General features: G+C 57.4%; 1 protein-coding gene across 4 annotated transcripts in view; it reads right to left on the minus strand.

Moving 5' to 3' along the window:
- Positions 1–16,559, minus strand: part of MROH1 (maestro heat like repeat family member 1) — a 114,651-nt gene that overhangs the window by 11,113 nt on the left and 86,979 nt on the right. For all 4 annotated transcript variants that reach the window (XM_005291142.5, XM_065582269.1, XM_065582268.1 and 1 more), the window contains 5 exons: positions 11,218–11,355; positions 9,376–9,490; positions 5,864–6,010; positions 3,036–3,224; positions 332–487 (listed from right to left, as the gene is read on the minus strand). In XM_005291142.5, coding sequence (XP_005291199.2) covers positions 332–487; positions 3,036–3,224; positions 5,864–6,010; positions 9,376–9,490; positions 11,218–11,355 — 745 coding nt within the window. The remainder of the gene's footprint in view (positions 1–331; positions 488–3,035; positions 3,225–5,863; positions 6,011–9,375; positions 9,491–11,217; positions 11,356–16,559) is intronic.

Genomic DNA, 16,559 nt, shown 5'->3' on the forward strand with positions numbered 1-16,559 from the left:
TTTTACTGGGATATTGGTTTTCATAACCATTTGTCCCCATAACAAGTAGCACTGGTGGTGATACTGGGAAACTGGTGTGTCTAAGGGAATTGCTTGTCTGACTTGTGGTTAGCCAGTGGGGTGAAACCAAGAAGTCTTCACTGTCTGGCTGGTTTGGTTTGCCTTAGAGGTGGAGAAACCCCAGCCTAGGGCTGTAACTGTCCTGTTTAAGCAATTGGTCCTGAATTGATACTCTCGGTAGTGTCCCGCCAGAACCGCATCGTCCCAGGAGCTGTGCAGTCAGACACCAGCCACACGCCTGCTGCCTCCGAGCTAGCAGCAAGACACTCACTTTGATGACCTCTGGCCTTGGATCCTGGAGGTGAAGCAGCAGCGTCACCAGCCCATTCAGGATCTGCTCAAAAAAGACGTCTTCGCAATTCCCAGCGCTGAACTTGGTCAGGTTCCCGAACAGAACGATGGAAGACGCGCGCAGTTCGTGGTTTTCCTGCAGGCAAAGGGCACACAAGGAGAGCGTCGCTGTGATGGAGACGCACAAAAGGATCACAGCAGGTGCCGTCTCAGCCCCACTCCAGCCGCTGACTCCTGGGGACACCCCGGCATGGGTGAGCACGGGAATTGTTCCTTCCCACCCAGCCCCCAACCCGCTGGCTGTCTCCAGTTCTGAGCCAACAGACGCAGCAGATGAAGCGCCAGGTTCTGCAGATGCTGGAGCTTTCAGACTATCCACTGGCTTCTCGTGGACTGTGCTGAAAGGGACAAGGTTTCAACCTCCCCTGCCTCCGTTTCCTCCTCTGTACAGTGGGGCTAACAGCCTTCCTAGGGCAGAGATCAGCTGGCTGTCTGGTCCGTGCTGGGAGTCCCCTGGATGGACGTTACTCTAGCACAGAGGAAGTCCCCACAATCACCTGGCCCTGCCATAGACTCAGCTGCTACATCTCCTACAATACGTCACTCGCTCCTGCTCTACCATTTGGGTGGGTCTTTCCTTCCTGCCCACGGGCCCATTAACCCCGGCAGTGGCGGTTACCTCTCGCCCACCCCGGCATCGCTTTAGACAGGTGTGCTAGCACACAAGTCACTAGGGATTTGCAGTAATGCCCACTAGGCACCAGGCTTCTCACGCACCAAGGACCCTGCTCCCAGCCTGCAGGCAGAGGCAGGGGAAGGACCAAGGGAACAGTAGGGAAGTTGCTAAGACTCCAGCACTAATGGGTCTGAGAGGGACTTCAGTGCGGGCAGGGCTGGGCTGGGCGCGGCTCAGGGAGGAGCACAAGGACCCATTGCATGGCAATCTGACGGATGGGTAGCTGAGACCGGGAGCGGGGGGCTGGACGGGGCACGGCAAAGCTGGACACGAGGGCGAGCAGGGGCGTGATCCGATTCCACCGGCGCACGCTGGAGTTCAGTAGCAGCGTGTGCTGGGAGACGATCATCCAGACAGGGCAGAGTGAGGGTCTGAGCACCAGGGCCAGATCTCGGCGAGGCGGCGGGAGCAGAGCATTGAGCTATGGCCCGAGTGCTGGGGAGGCGGGTGGCGTCTGTGACCGCAGCAAGTGAAGGGAGGAGGCGGGAGCTGGTTTTGGGCCCCGGGCAGTTCAGGGGGGCAAGCCACCCCCAGAGGAGGTGTCAGACAGGCCAGGATGGAAGAGACAGGTTGGCGGCAGAGCAAGCTTTGCGAGCCGTCAGCAGAGTCCCCCAGGGCCGGGTGCAGAGCAGAAGGGAGGAGGACGTCCCAGGGGAGGATACAGAAAAGGCAGCCAGGCAGCGTCCGGGCGGCCCAGTGGGCACAGGCTGTTCAGGAGAGGGGTGCACAGGGCAGAGCAGAGGCCCTGAAGCGTGGCCAGGAAGAGGTCATTCGAGACCGGAGAGTCGAGCACAAGCCGGACTGGAAGCCAGAGTGGGAAGAGAGGAAATCGGAGCCTGTCAATATTTTGAAGGGGGGCGGGAGCGAGATCCATGGACAGGCAGGAGCACTGCAGGGAGGCGGCTGCTTCTCGGAAGGGGAAGGAGCAGAGACTGACCCGAGGAGGCAAGGGAGGGGCTCACAAGGCAGGTGCAGAGGGCACAGACTGGGAGAGATCTCAGCAGACTCAATCCTCTCTCCGAAGGAGTCAGTAAGCTCTGGTGCAGAGAGCAGGGTCACTAGTCTCATCACGTCCCATGAGCAGGCCCTGTGCTCTCGCCATTGCCTCGTGCTCAGAGAAGCCCCCACCCCTTTCGCTAACTCGCTCCAGCTACCTGCGGGTCATCTTCACCGCTCAGCCCTTCAGTTACTCTGCTCTAGTCTGGGTCCTTCGCTGCTTTGCCGTTCCCAGGGCAGGTACATCGCCGCCCTCAGAACCACTGGCCTGGCCTGCTCCCTTCTCAGAGGAACTGTAACCATAGAGCATTGACCGCTCCTCCAACCTTTCTATCCTGGAGCACTAAGCACATCCTCCTAGGACGCCGAGCTAGACCAACCCCCGTCCCATGGCTAACACCACTGCCCTGCTGCCAGCCAATGCCCCACGATGCCGAACCCAGCAACTCCCGGACACTGGTACCAGCACGGCCAGCCTCCCCTCCCCGACTCTTCCCTGTGGCCAGGGCGGGAGCCCACGATGGCATCTACTTTCTAGCTAGGATGCTGCCTTCTATTTACTGGGAATGGGCGACAGGGGATGGATCACTTGATTCCCTGTTCTGTTCATTCCCCCTCTGGGGCACCTGGCATTGGCCACTGTCAGCAGACAGGATACTGGGCTGGATGGACCATTGGCCTGACCCAGTCTGGCCGTTCTTATGTTGTAACTTAGCCTCAGAGGATCCCTGCTTAGCTACCAAGCAGCCCAGGTCTCTGCTGGGTAGGACAGCCTGCCAGGAGAACACCAGCTTGTGGTCTAGACCGCTGTGCTCCTCCACACCGCCTCAGCCCTACCCTCCCAGCATGTCAGGGATGCTGGAGAAGACTCCGACCCCCCGCTTCAGAGCAGGCTCCTCTCCTTTGCACCCTGGCTCACGCTCCCTCCCAACCAGCCCGGGTTCTGCCTTACGTTGTCAAAGAAGGGGCGGATGCGGATAGCAATATGGAGAAGCATGGAGCGGATGTCCCTCTCCTCCACGTGGTCCAGGAGTTTGGACAGGCTAGACATGGCCTCCAGAGCAACCAGGTTGTCGGGATCATCCTTGTCGTCCATACCATTGACCATGGAAGCCAGGAGCTGGGCCCCGTGTTTCCTCACCTGCGGAAGGAAGTCGCACATTCGAAGCACTCCCTGCTGTGGGACACGTGCCGGGCTACGTGGGTGGGATCTAAGCGGCACTCAGGGAGGTCATGATGTCACTGCCACGTGGAAGGATTTCTCCTAGGTGGAGCGTGTAGCATCATCTCTAAAACACGTCACTAGCACTTTCTATTGCAAACAACTGAAAACAGGGGCTTGTAACTTTGCCAGACTAAGAACTGAGAGTTGTTTCTTTTCAAGCCCGAGTTTCAGTTAAAACAGTTCTGAAAAATGGCTGAATGAGGTTGGGGGTGGGGGGGAGGGGGGGGGAATTTTCCTGCCCTGCCCCCCAATGCTTTGGTACAGGGATGTGAAATTTGGCAGGGGTCACCCTGGCATCATGGATGTGCCTTTTGCCAGCTCCATGAAAATCTGCCCAAACTTGGCCCAGGGATAAGAAAAAAATCAGTTTGCACATGCTCAGTAGAGATCTGTTCAGCGGCTAAATTCTCCGAAGACACTATTTGCACTGAGCATGCTCCAGCCCAGAGCTGTAGGACTTCCCTTGGAATTGCGCCTCTCACCTACCAGGGTTGCTGTGGGTCCAGATACAGGGAGACTTGTGCTCTCAGCGCCCCCTGCTGGTGATCAGCAATGTGATTTGAACACACAGGGATGAAAGGGGAGGGACGGGGCAGACAGCCTGCAGGAGTACACGTGAGCACTGCTCGCTCCAGAGCCTGGGACCGAACCCAGGAACCCGAAGTCTCCCCATTTCTCTGCCGTCCGCAGATAGTTGAGAAAGCCACTGGCAAAGCACATCATCCCCTGTAGTTACTAATCCACAGAGGATAACAGCATACTACTGCTACCAGTTACTCCATCAGTGCAGGTTGTGGAATAATCCTATGTGAGGACAGAACTAAAGCCTGTAGGATAATGCACAGGCACAAGGGAGCTGAATTACGTTTGCAGCAGCGGATGCCATCCTGACCACTCGACTTTTGCAGCCTAAACGCCTGCAGCGTCATTGACGTGGTATTACAAGCGTGGGGCAAAGCCTTCGGAACACTGTGGCCATCTGGCCACAAGCGCCCTGGAGGACTGGATGCCCCTCGGCAGCTGTAAATGGATCCAGGGCCCTTCACTTCTAGTTCACCACCTCCGTGCAAGCCAGGTCAGCCATGCCTTGGGTCAAGCTGGGACCTGTCGCTTCCACAGGGCACCGACCTTATAAAGAGACAGTCCCTGCAGTGTGCTCCATTTTCTTGGCATTAAATGCAGCCCCCGGCTCCTGGCCTGGTGCCAACACAGCCGGTGGGCGCGCCGCTCTGGGGCACGCCGAGCAGGTGTACGTACTTGCAGCCAGGCTCTCGGCTGGGGAAGTTCATTCAGTCCCTGCTCGCCTGGGGAGCACTTTGCTCTGCTCCCTGCAGGGGAAGGCGGAGGAGCCGGATGCTATTACAGGAGGGACTGGCTACAGCTACGCCAGCAGAATGGTATTTTTAGTAGCTACTTATATTTTAGTGTCAAGTCACAGTGGGTTATTGTCTGTCTGAAGGGCGACCGGTCCGTGACCTCTCCCTGGGGTTTGGCACAGGCCTGAGCGTAGGAACGGGCGCTTGCCAAGTTGCTGTACTGCCGAAGATTAGACAGCAGGTAGAGAAACCCGAAGAGTTCGTGCAGGCAGTTCAGGTCACGTGACAGTCAGCTGGGCTCCTCGGCCTACAATGGGCTGGGAGGCAAATTCCAGGGCGGCCTCTCAGACAGGAAAGGGGTTTTAAAACAGCCACTTCCCACTGCAGGTGTATCTGGAAACGCCTCCCTCTCCCAGCAACTGAGCTCTCCCATGCTGCAGTGGCTGGGAACAGCACAACTGGCTGCATCAGAGGAGAGGTCTGTTCTCCCCCGACTCGGACAAGTCCAACCACAGGCCTCGAGAGGGCCAGACACCGTGCTAAGGTGTGGCCGGCCGGATTCCCATGATAAGCATCCCCGGCTGTCAATGGAGGTATCCATTAGCTAACAGACTAGCGCAGGAATCACCAGGAACCAGTCGAGACCCAAGACTGAGGGCATCTCCCTGGGGTGTGCTGGTCTTTCCTGTGCCCAGCCTCTCTCGGCTGGCGCCTGACCGAGCCCAGGGAACTCGGGTCTTCCCAGGAGGCTGCAGCCTGTGCTCCAGAAACTGGGCTCATGTTTTAAGTTAAGAAACCTTCAAAAAATGTGAGTCAAATCAATCCGTGCCTGCCCGAGTCTCTGCGAAGAGCCAGAGACAATAGTGGTGGGGGAGTGTCTTAACCGCCCCATTCTTCTCCCTAGGGTGTCAGCAATCCGGCTTCAGAGCCGACGGTGCTGATCCAAACACGTCCCAGCGGGGCGGGGCGGTGCTGTCCGAAGAGCTGCACCCTGCTAGTTGCATGCATGGGTGGAGCTTGGGAGAGCAAGGGGACTTCCCCGATTTGGCAGTACTCCTGCCCCTCCCCCGACACCTGCACGGAGCACAGGTCAGGTACCGCCCGGGGCAGCAGGCAGAAGTCCCCGGGCTCTAGCCGAGAGCCTGGAGCCAAGCAGGCCAGGTCTCTCAAAGCCCTGGGCTCCTTTCCCGGCAGCACCCAGCTGCGCTGGGGATGCAGCAATGCACCGGGCGCTCTCACCTTGTCCGGCGACCCAGCGGAGATGTTGCCCAGCCCCCGGAGAGCCAGCATGCGCACCAACGTACAGGGGTCCTTCTGTCGGCCCGTCATGTTATCCATCATGGACTCCAGCAGGATCAGGTCGCTCACCACGCTGCTGTTCAGAAGCTGGAATGGACAGAGCGCCTTGGTGTGAGGCAATGCCAGTCTCCACGGCGATCTTCCCCGGCCAGGCCACATCGGGGCAGGACGCGTCCAGTGCTTGGACGCTCCTGTCCCTACGCAGTGTAAAACGGACTCCTGAGCGGCCAGAGAGCCTCGCTCCGTAACCGGTAACCCCAGAGACGCTCCCCAGCCATACCACCTTGCACAGCTGAACTCCTCTCCAGGGAGCTCTAATCCGTGCCCTGGCTGGCAGGCGGGCGTAGGAGGTGCCCCAGGCCAGTAGCCCTGCTATAGCCCCTTAGCCCAGTGGAGAAGAGCTGCCCTCAAGCAGCACCATTGCCGCCAGCTGGTGGATCTGGGGCACACCCACACGTGAGGGGGGCCAAGGGGCCAGCTAGCCTAGGGGCGACAGGAAAGGCTCCCCAGCAGAGCTGCATGGTATCACACACCTTTACTCACAGCAGGCAGCAACCCAGCCTCAGTTCTCCCCTCCCCTCTGCCCAAAGCAGCCAGTGACTTCTCCCCAGAGAGAAGGCAGAGGTTACACGGACCCGCCCACAGGAGGGCAGCGAAGGGCTTTGAGCTCCTTAGACGGGCGGAGTACCACCGTCCCCCGGGGCAGCCCTAGCTCCTCCCTGGACAAGGAAGGGTCCTGGGATGAGACCCTGCACAAGGGTGCCTGCAAATGCCTCTCGCTCCCTTATGCGTCCCCGGGGCTGGAAACCGAAGCGAGAAATTCGAGCGGGATAAGGGACAAGTTGAGGTGAGGGCAATTAGCCACTGAACAACTTACCAAAGGATCTGGTGGCTCCTTGGCCATTGGGAGCCTTTAAAAAGCTGTTCGCTCAGCAAGTTCTTGTGGGCTTGAGCCAGGAAATAGTGGGCAAAAGGCCCAGGTGTGCGTGCAAAGCGTCAGGCTAGAGGACAAGGATCCCTTCTGGTTTAAAGCCAATGAATGTCTGGAACCAGGTATTAGCAGCTACTGTCCCAGCTCTTCACCGAAGAAGAGGGGCTGGAGAGTGGAGCTGAACTGAGAGCACTGCACACAGCACCCCTCGCCGGGGAGGTCAGCAAGCGGGAAGTCCCAGGAGACCTAGCGAAATGGAGATCACAGGGCGGTTCTCCTAGGGGGCTCCAGGCCCACACCCTCCAGTTGAGAGCGATGCTGCATACACGGGAGGAACCCACTCCAAGGAGCGGCTAGACACCCCGCAATAGAGACCCTGGGGACCTCTGGGGGAGTGTGCGCCAAGAGGAAGCGGCACCCTGCCCATCAGCTCATAGAAGATACAGGCCAGTGGTGGCGTCCGCCCTGTGACATGGAACTCAGGGGACAGTTCGAGTCGCATTCCAAGGCCAGAAGGGACCACTGATCAGCAGTCCGGCCTCCTGCGTAACAGGTCACGGAACTGCCCTAAAACCTTCCTAGAGCCGAGCTTTGCAAGGACTTAACAATGGCCAGTGACGGAGAATCCACCCCCGTCCTGGGGAAACTGGTCCAATGGTTAATTGCCCTCGTGGTTAAAAGTCTCGGCCCGGTTTCCAGTCTGAATTTGTCTGGCTTGAACTTCCAGCCACCGGACTGCGTCAGGCCTCTCTGCTAGATTGAAAAGCCCATTATGAAAAGTGTGTTCCCCACCTAGGTACTTACAGACTGTGATCCTGTCACCTCTTAACCTGCACCTTGCTCAGCTAAACAGAGCTCCTCGAGTCTCTCACTGTACGGCAGGTTTTCTAACCCTTTACTCAGTCTGGGGCCTCTTCTCGGACCCCTCCCCACAACTGGGCACTGTATCCCCGCAATGCCCAATACACAGGTAACAGACTAGGAGGCAGAGCAGAGACGTTCACACACCTTTGAACCCAAGCCCCCAGGGGTTTGTATAGTGATCTATGGACCTAACCCAATCACAACAGCTGGCCAAGGAGACCCCAGGCAGCAGCCTTGCGGGGGGGGGGGGACGACCCACACTGACTGCATCCCTGGCTTGAGCCGCAGCCACAGTGATGGCAGACGACTCCGCCCAGGGAGAGGGGCTGCTCTCGGCCAGCCTTGCAGAGGCCTCAGGGAAAGCGTCGGTCCCTGCACCACCATCACACACGCAGGAGAGGCCTGGGGGGCCCTGGGGGCTCAGGGGAAGCCTTAGTTTGTGCTGCAGCTTGGGCCAGCCAGGCTACTGACTCCAGCACCTACCCCACTCCCTGAAGCCAGCCGGGGCAATTCAGCCACTGAAGCTTTGGGACCCAGCCCCAGGTTGGTGGCCAGGTGGATTCCCCTCCCCCACTCATTGCCCGGCTGGATACCGGCCAGGCAAGCGAACTTTTGGAGGGCGGACTAGCTCCCTTGGGCTTTAGCAGCCATTTTGCTGGGTCGGATCCGTGCAGCGTTCAGTAGATCCAGGCAGAGCACTGGTCCTCGCTCACAGCCCCCTGGTCCTTCTGTGACCGACTGCCCCAAACCAACCTTGTGGCTTTGAGAGGAGGCGAGGCCAGAGCCACCACACGCCCCTTGGCTCTTCCAGGGTGCTTGTTCCACTGCCCCTTCGGCCTCGGGGAGGAGGTGCTACACAACCCCCTCCCCTAGCACTGATAGGCCTGGGGGGGACACCAGCCGGCCTTCGCACTTCAAGAGGGGCAGGGAAGGGAGAGAGCCAGCGGCAGATGCCCAGGCAGCTCTACCACGCCCGGCTCCGCACCATGCCCCGGCTGCTTGGAGGCCAGCCGACACGCCTCTCCATTGCCGCTTGGTCATCTCAGCCCCTGGCAAGGAAGGGACGGCAGCTCTCACCTCATCAGCTTTCCGAGGGGGAGAGACGCAGGCGGCGGCTTCCTTCCCCGCAAGCTCCAGGGTGAGGCAAAACTGCTATTTTAAACCCTGCAAGGCCCGAGAGCCAACCGCACTCGAAAGCTGAAGCAGATTGTGGGCCAGCAGCCAAGAGCAGGGCCTGCAGCCCCCCCAGCCAAGCCGAAAATAAAAACAGGGCCCTAAGCCCAGGCTGCTCCAGCCGCCGAGCATTTCAAAGGTGGTTTAGGAGCAGGGTTCCAGCTGTGCTGTCGGCAGGCAGCGCTGCTCTGGGGAGCAGAGACCAGGGCAGCAGCCCAGCGTTTGCACTACAGTCTGCTGGCCTCGCAGCAGGAACGGGCCTGACTCACCTCATTCTTCACGGCGGTATGTAAGGAAGGGGAAGGTTGGGGCTTGCTGGCGTGTGGCCCCGATGTGGTAAGAGCGGGACTCCCACGAGCACGTCTACGCCGTTCCCAGAGGGGCAGGGAAGCTGAAGGGGACTGCTCCGCTGCGCCAGCCTGCTGAGAACCCCTCCCGCCAATGCCAAGGAGCTGAGGGGACGGCCCGGCCCGGCCCCGCTCACCTCAGCGACGAAGGCCGTGGTGGTGATCCTCTGGCTGTCATACACGCTGTTGAGCATCGGGAAGAGATTCTTCGCAATCAAAGGGAGCTTTGGGCCGGCGTGTTTAGCCATCGCTCTGGAAGAGACACACCCCGTTACACGGCAGGGGGCATTTGCCTTCCTAACTCAGTAGCACAAGGCTCGGCTCCACTGCCGACGTAACCCCTTAGCTCTCCCCAGGCCAGCGTTAAGGGCGCCGTAGCCCGTCAGAGCCCATTGGAACAGCTGGTTCTAGTCAGTCTAAGCAGGAATCCAGGATAGCTGGGCCTGGGCAACGGGAGCCAGCCCTGGCAGCGGCCCAGCCGAAAGGCCTCCAAGCCCAGGCACATCCCACCTTCAGTGGCGCCCAACCCTGACACGGCAGCTCTGACGGGGAGATTACAGCCACAGGTCTCCTGGCCTCCTCCAGAGCTCAGGCTGAAGTGCCAGGAGCCACCGCACAGTTTCACTTGCTTCTTCCTAACCCAGGTCAAGCTTCGGCAGGACGTTTCCCTTTGTCGTCAAAACAAACCAGGGTAACGCCCCTCGAGCCCCACGACCGTGTGTCTGAGCGCCAGGGGCGAGGAGCTGTGCGGGCACCCCGAGGAACGCCGGCTCGGGGCTGCCTAGCCCTTTACGCACAGGATGGGCAGCTGGAACATACGTCTTGGCAAGAAGAGTTCTCCAGCAGAGCCCCTCCCCCCATGCCCAGGAACTCCGGTCCAAGCCTTGGACACCCTCCCAACAAGGGCCAATCGCCCACAGTGCAGGGACTTCTCCCACCCTCAGGCGGGGCACCCCTTGCTCCAGGGCCTACAGCCGGGAGACCTCCCAGCCCTCAGATTCAAAGCACAGGAGACATCTAAGCTGTGACCCGTGTCCTCTGTCAGTGCAGAGATCCCTCGTGCTGGCCCTTGTCTGGGTCCCCTGAACTCGCCTCCCCTGCCCTCCGCCACCACTCTCCAATCCAGACCAAACGAGCTGCCGAGAGTCCGGCTCCCCTGCTCCACCGCATTCGGGTCAAGCGCCTGTCCTTGCCTTCCAGGCACCAGTAGCTTTGATCTTCGCATTCCCCATCTCGCCCCTTTGGGCGCTGCCGCCATTAGCCATGCGAACCCCAGCGCTCAGCCTGCAGCGCCCTCCCTCCTCTGGGCCCGGGGCTGCCGGCTGCCCACAAGGGTAGCCAGCTGGCACTGGGAGCGGGGAAGCTGCAGGTCGCTTCACAAGCCAGGAGCCCAGTGCTACCAAGCCCTGGCCCTGATGCACTGTCCCACCATTGCCCCCCATTGGAGCTTGGCGGCTGCAGTCGCCCTTTGTCCCAACCGCCCCCTGCACATCCAGCCAACAGGCTCCGTGGGGCTTGGCACAGCCCACACTGAAGTAGGCATCACTCCTGTGCCCGGAGCGCCACACGGGCCGCCCACGCCCTGCCCCAGCCTGGCCATTCGCCCGCGGCTGGACACTGGAAGGGGTACAGAAATACGTAGTCGGGCTGCTAATGCTGCCCAGCGCACTAATGGAAAAGGCTCCGATCTTTCAGGTCAGCTTTCGATACGTCACCGTGCAGGGCCGAGACCTGTCCACCCCAGTCAGCCACTCCTCGCACATGGCCCCGTGCAGGCCGGGGGGAGGATTTCGCTCCAGATCTAAAGGACTAACGTGGGTCCCAAAGCACTGAGATGTGCGGTGCCACGGCACCCTTCCCAGCCCCCCCCTTGGTCCTGCTTAGCTCCCTGTTTCCCGGGGGCTGCCCTGCTCCAGCAGATCCCACGCAGCCCGTGCACTCTGCTGCTGATCCCAGCCTGCCTGAAGAACTCCTCTTACCTTGCAAGCAGAGCAATGCCATCGTGGTGCCTCTCAGGGCTTTTCATCAGCTCCCAGCCTCCCGCACTGCCCACGGACTTCACCACCTCGTCACTGCCCCCTTGGGTCAGCATGGCGCTCAGGGCTTCCACCGCACAGCTGGACGGACAGAGAGAGACAGATTCTGCATGCGACTTGTTTGTATTGCAGCGAACAGGAGCAGCTGCTGGGGGGGAGCGCTGGTCATTGCACCCCGCCGTGCAGGACAGTATCTTGCACAGTGGCGCATGGGGTTACTCAGAGGCGCGAGGGTACCTGAGGACTGAATGAGTTATGAGGGGGCTTTAGCTGGAGTGAGACAAACCCATAACTCACGGCTACTTCCATTTCCACCAGGACATTTGCCATTAAAGTGATCCAAGACAACAGACTGAAAAGTGAAGAAGTCCAGAGCTACTATAAGAAGGGGGTTGGGTTTTTTCGCATTAATATTTTATTGGTAGGGATTATTTTGCTGCAAGCAGAGAGCAACATATGGGAAACATACGTTATCCTGTCAGAACAAAACAAATATTAGTAATGGCTAAATCTTAGGCTTCCATACAAGAAAGAGGAATGTGTTTACCACACAGGTAAAGAAAACAAAATCCCTTAGAAAGAACAGCTCAGAGTCAGGGACTTTTAACCCAAGACCGTTGTGCTCATGCTATTAACTTTGCCAGTAGCCCTACGACGAAGCTGTGGTGAAGGAGGTTCCACAGTTTTGGAGGGACTGGACGCAGCCCTTTCTAGGTGCAGAAATACTGCGTGTGCGCAGAATTCCTGAGCAAGGAAAGTTCCTTCTGCTGTTGTAAATGCACTCGCCATGTTCTGCAGCAAAAGTTGTGTAACCGCAAAAACCCCCAAAAGATCCTGGCTCTCCTTAGTGACAATATATAATCTTTTCTCCAGCGTTGTCCAGAATCCAGACTAATGATGGAAAATATAGAATGAACCATTGTACACATGGAAATTAAATGGATACACATGACTGCTAAAGAAAGAAATAATTTCTTCAGCAGTTTTGCCTTGTATTTATTTGTGTCCTTTATCTAGCTCTCCCCCTCCCTCCTGGAGCAGACGCACAGAGGGTGCGTTAACAACACGAGCTGGATAAAGGGAAAAACCTCTGCACGCAGAATGCACTAAACCAATGGCAGCTGCTGGGTTAGCCACTTTGAGACATCCCCTTTTATGGGCATACGCTTGATCCCCCACCTGGGGCAGCTGCCGCACGGGCTCCCAGGAAGGGGGAGTAAGGAAGCATGAAGGAGACTAGCTAAAGAACAATGGGTGCAGCTGCTCCTCGCGGAGATGCCCTTCCCCACCCCGAGAGGGTTTCTGCTCCACAGGTGCACGACAGACCGTGCTGCTTGTTGCCGGCAGCTTCCCACTTCTTGCAGGAGCCCTGATGGACTAGCCACGTCCTCCACAAACCCAGGGAGGCATGGATGAGCCGCAGCGGGTTCCAAGTAATCTGTACAGACCGGAGCAGCTAGGAACGAGAACCAAACCAGTCCCGGACATCTGCCATAGGCCGGAATTCCCCAAACAGCACGCTTTAACTGGCTACTGGCACAAGCCTACCTCGTTTGGCAATCCTGGCCTCCATTTTGGACTCCATGTCTAATCCGGCCCATCACACGCTGCTGTTCTCTACTTTTTCCATCACGAAGGTTTTTCCTACAGAACTAGTTTGCATCAACTTTAGGGACTGAATTCTGGGGGTAAAATGCTCTTTAGAGCCTTACAACTGTCAGCAATAACCTCGTTCATTCACAGACTCCAAAACCAAGGGGGACCACTATGAGCATCCAGTCTGACCTCCTGTCTAGCACGGGCCAGAGACACCCCCAAATCATTCCTACAGCAGCTTTCAGAGAAACAGCCAGCCTGGATTTACAAATGGTCAGTGACGGCGAATCCACCACACGCCATGTTAGATTAACCATTGGACTCATTACCCTCATTCCCAGCCGAACTGGTCTAGCTTCGGCTTCCAGCCATTCGATCCTGCCCGACCTCTCTGCTAGATCGAAGAGCCCATTGTCAATAGTTGTTCCTCAGGTCGGTACTTCCACAGTGATCAAGTCCACCCTGACCCTTCTCTTGGGCAGCGTGCATGGATGGAGCTCCAGCACCAAGACAGGGCTTCTCTGAACCCTCTCCAATTTAGCATCTTTCAATGGGGAGAGTCTGCTAGGAGAGGCTCATTTAATCGTTTCCCTACCACTGCAGGAGCCTCAAGCACCGGGGCACCCCAGGGCCTCATTCTCCACCTGGGGCCCGGAACAGTCCAATCTCCTGGGGCCGCAATGATTTCTGTGGCTGGATGGTGGCCTGAGCTCAGACAGACAATGATCTAATGGTCCCTTCTGACCTTAAACTCACTCTAAATCCATCTCCTGTATTTGGGGTCATGGATCTATCAGGCATTCATCTCTAGGTAGGGTGAAGGGACCCTTTGTTTGGCATGCGCAGGTGCTGGGCAGGAGACCACCGCTAACTTCAGACAACAGTACTGCACAGGACACCACCACGCTTCCAGCAGCGAATGATCACACCAAGCTCGGGACACGAGACCCCTTGAATTCTAGGGTGACCCAAGCTGTTCCCATCTTAGTCGCTGTACTACATGACTGCATCCAGAGACAGACACTGCTCAGATCCATCACCAGCTTCAGCTCCTTGCAGCCGAAGCCTCCAGAAAACTGGTTTCAGAAAATGCACGTTACAATATATGCAAGTAATTCCCATGTCGTCTCTTTCATGACGGCTGAAAATGGTTTTAGCTGCAAGTGGAAGAATGTGAAAGCAGGTGATGTAGCATCCTAGGTTACTCGGGATACCAGCTTCACATACACAGAACAGCTCTCCAGTTCAGCATCTCAGGCAGAGCATTCACCAGCTACCCACAGCTCGGATGGCAAAGCCCTTTGACTGGGGCAATTTATCCAGTCACCCAGCTCTGAGGGGTTGAATAAGGAGAAAAGAAGGCACCTCAGGTGGTTTGAACAAAGTCACCAGATTTACATGTTCTGTATATTCCACTCAGTCCTGAATCCCAAGTGTTTCACGGCAGTGTTCTTCAGAGCTGGTCTGCAGTATCCCATCTTAGCCACACCAGCCATATGCCAAATGCTGAATTGCCTTTGGAAGGGTCAATGTCTGCCCAGCGTAGCCACTAGCGCATCCTACATACGGCTAGAATACCAAGAGCCCCTCTCTCTCTCTCACCACCCCGCTGTCGGGGGGCCGGGAACCTTTCTGCTGAGCAGGAACTCGGAGCTACAGAAGCCTCTGAACTTTTTCAGTTGCATTCAGCGTAAGCAGCACCCTGGGCCCAGGAGAACCCGGGGGGAGGGGGTTTTAAAGTAGTGATTTTCTTGGGGCACAAGGAAATTAGCACAAAAAATAAGTAAGAGCCCAGCCAGCCTAGTAATGGAAGGTCCTGTCCCACCACCCAAAGCCACGCCCAGCTTTCTGGCCATTCCAGACAAGGGTTCCAGCGGCGGGTTACACAGGCTAGTTTGCATACAGATGTAATGCTGCATTTTAGGGACTGCGCGGATCTCGGTTTAGAAACACAAAGCGTTTCCCATTCCACGCTAGGAAGGGGTGTAGGAAAAGTTAGTCCCGATCCACTTCTCCGTAAGCTGCCAGCCCAGCCCAGCCCAGCCCAGCGGGGCCGTGTATCCAGTTAACAAGGGAGCTGCTTTCCCCACTCAGTTTTTGGCTGTCAAAGGCCGCACAGGGAGGAAGCCTGTGACTTTGGGACTCGTGCGATTTGACCAGTGCCTCAGAGGCACTGCCTGAGCTGGGAGAGGGTTTTTGCTCCTCCTGGTGCTGGGGGGGGCGGGGGGGGAGGGGAGGGGAAGGACGGACACAGGACAGACGGCTGGTCAGACAGGAGCGTCTAGGAATGGCACTCTTCCTGGCTGGGGGACCTTCAGCTGTAGAGCGGGCCACACCGTAGCATAACCCTGGAGGGCCAGTAAGTGTTCCTGGCTGCATCACAAGAGGTATGGGGAGGGCTGTGGTTCCAGGTGACTAGCTGGGAAGCCAAGCAGCTGCACTGTGGCCAGACTCGTGGGGGGGGGGGGGGGGGGCGCGATAGCTCAGTGGTTTGAGCATTGGCCTGCCTAACCCAGGGTTGAGAGTTCAATCCTTGAAGGGGCCACTTAGGGATCTGGGGCAAAAAATTGGTCCTGCTAGTGAAGGCAGGGGGCTGGACTTGATGACCTTTCAAGGTCTCTTCCAGTTCTAGGAGATAGTTATAATATAATATATGGAGATATACCTAACAGCCATACCCTGATCAGAATGCTGTTAATGAGAGATCCTGGTACATTTAATTTAGTGTTTTTCTGCATCAGTCTCTAAATAACTCAGTCCCCGACAGTGGCTACTCAAGTGAATGGGTTCCATAGTGGAGCCCAGGCAAGGACCTGCCCAATGAACTAGGCGAAGGAGACCCTGTTCTGTAGCTGTAGACTGACCAGGCCATAAGCCACAGGGGCACGACCCCTCGGATGAACAGTTAAGAATGCAGCCCCAGCCCACACGGACAAGCCTTTGCTATTAAGGTGCTCGCTGGCCCCACAGAAAGCAGATGGCAGGTGTGCACAGAAGGGTCTCAGCTCAAGAATCCCCCTAGCCTTGTAACAGGGGTGGTTAAACTGAAGCAAGACACGAAGTGAGACACAGCAATAGCTTTGAAAGGCAGCTGGTTAAAGTCAATCATTCACTAGGTTTGCTTTTTCCACCGTGTCCTAGAGCCACTTCCTGCCTTCCCATCTCTTCCAGGGCCTTTTCCTGCCAAGCTATCGTATTCACCTTGACCAGCTCTTTGGCACTGAAATATCAGCAAGACTTGGAATTCAAAACGTATACAGGAAATTATGGATATTTGGAACCAGCTCCTGGGAGCAGCCTGGAATTTCACATCTCTGCATTTTTTCCTGTACCTGGGACAAAAGCGATTTCCCCCACATCAATCAGCAACGACTTCAGACGTAGAGCCAAAGTTCACCTGTTTGTCCCCAATGCAGTAAGAGCAGAACCCAAGCCCAGGGACTGGGAGGTTGTGCGGTCATCATCAATGGGCCAGGCAAGTCTGCATGTGGTTGGTAAGAGACCTTCCCCCACCCCCCAAACGTAGCCATTTGATCCACCTAGACTTCACAGAGCTTCCCGCCCCACAGCCACGCTGTTGCTCTGGAGTAACGCCTGCAAAGTTCAGCAGGGACCGGAGAGACAGGAGAGCACTTGGCCTTGCCTATGTTGCGTTTCTTTCGGTTGGTAGCCAAACCGCCGGATCGCCA

The sequence above is a fragment of the Chrysemys picta genome, chromosome 2, assembly GCF_011386835.1.
Source record: "Chrysemys picta bellii isolate R12L10 chromosome 2, ASM1138683v2, whole genome shotgun sequence".
Classification (NCBI taxonomy): domain Eukaryota; kingdom Metazoa; phylum Chordata; order Testudines; family Emydidae; genus Chrysemys; species Chrysemys picta.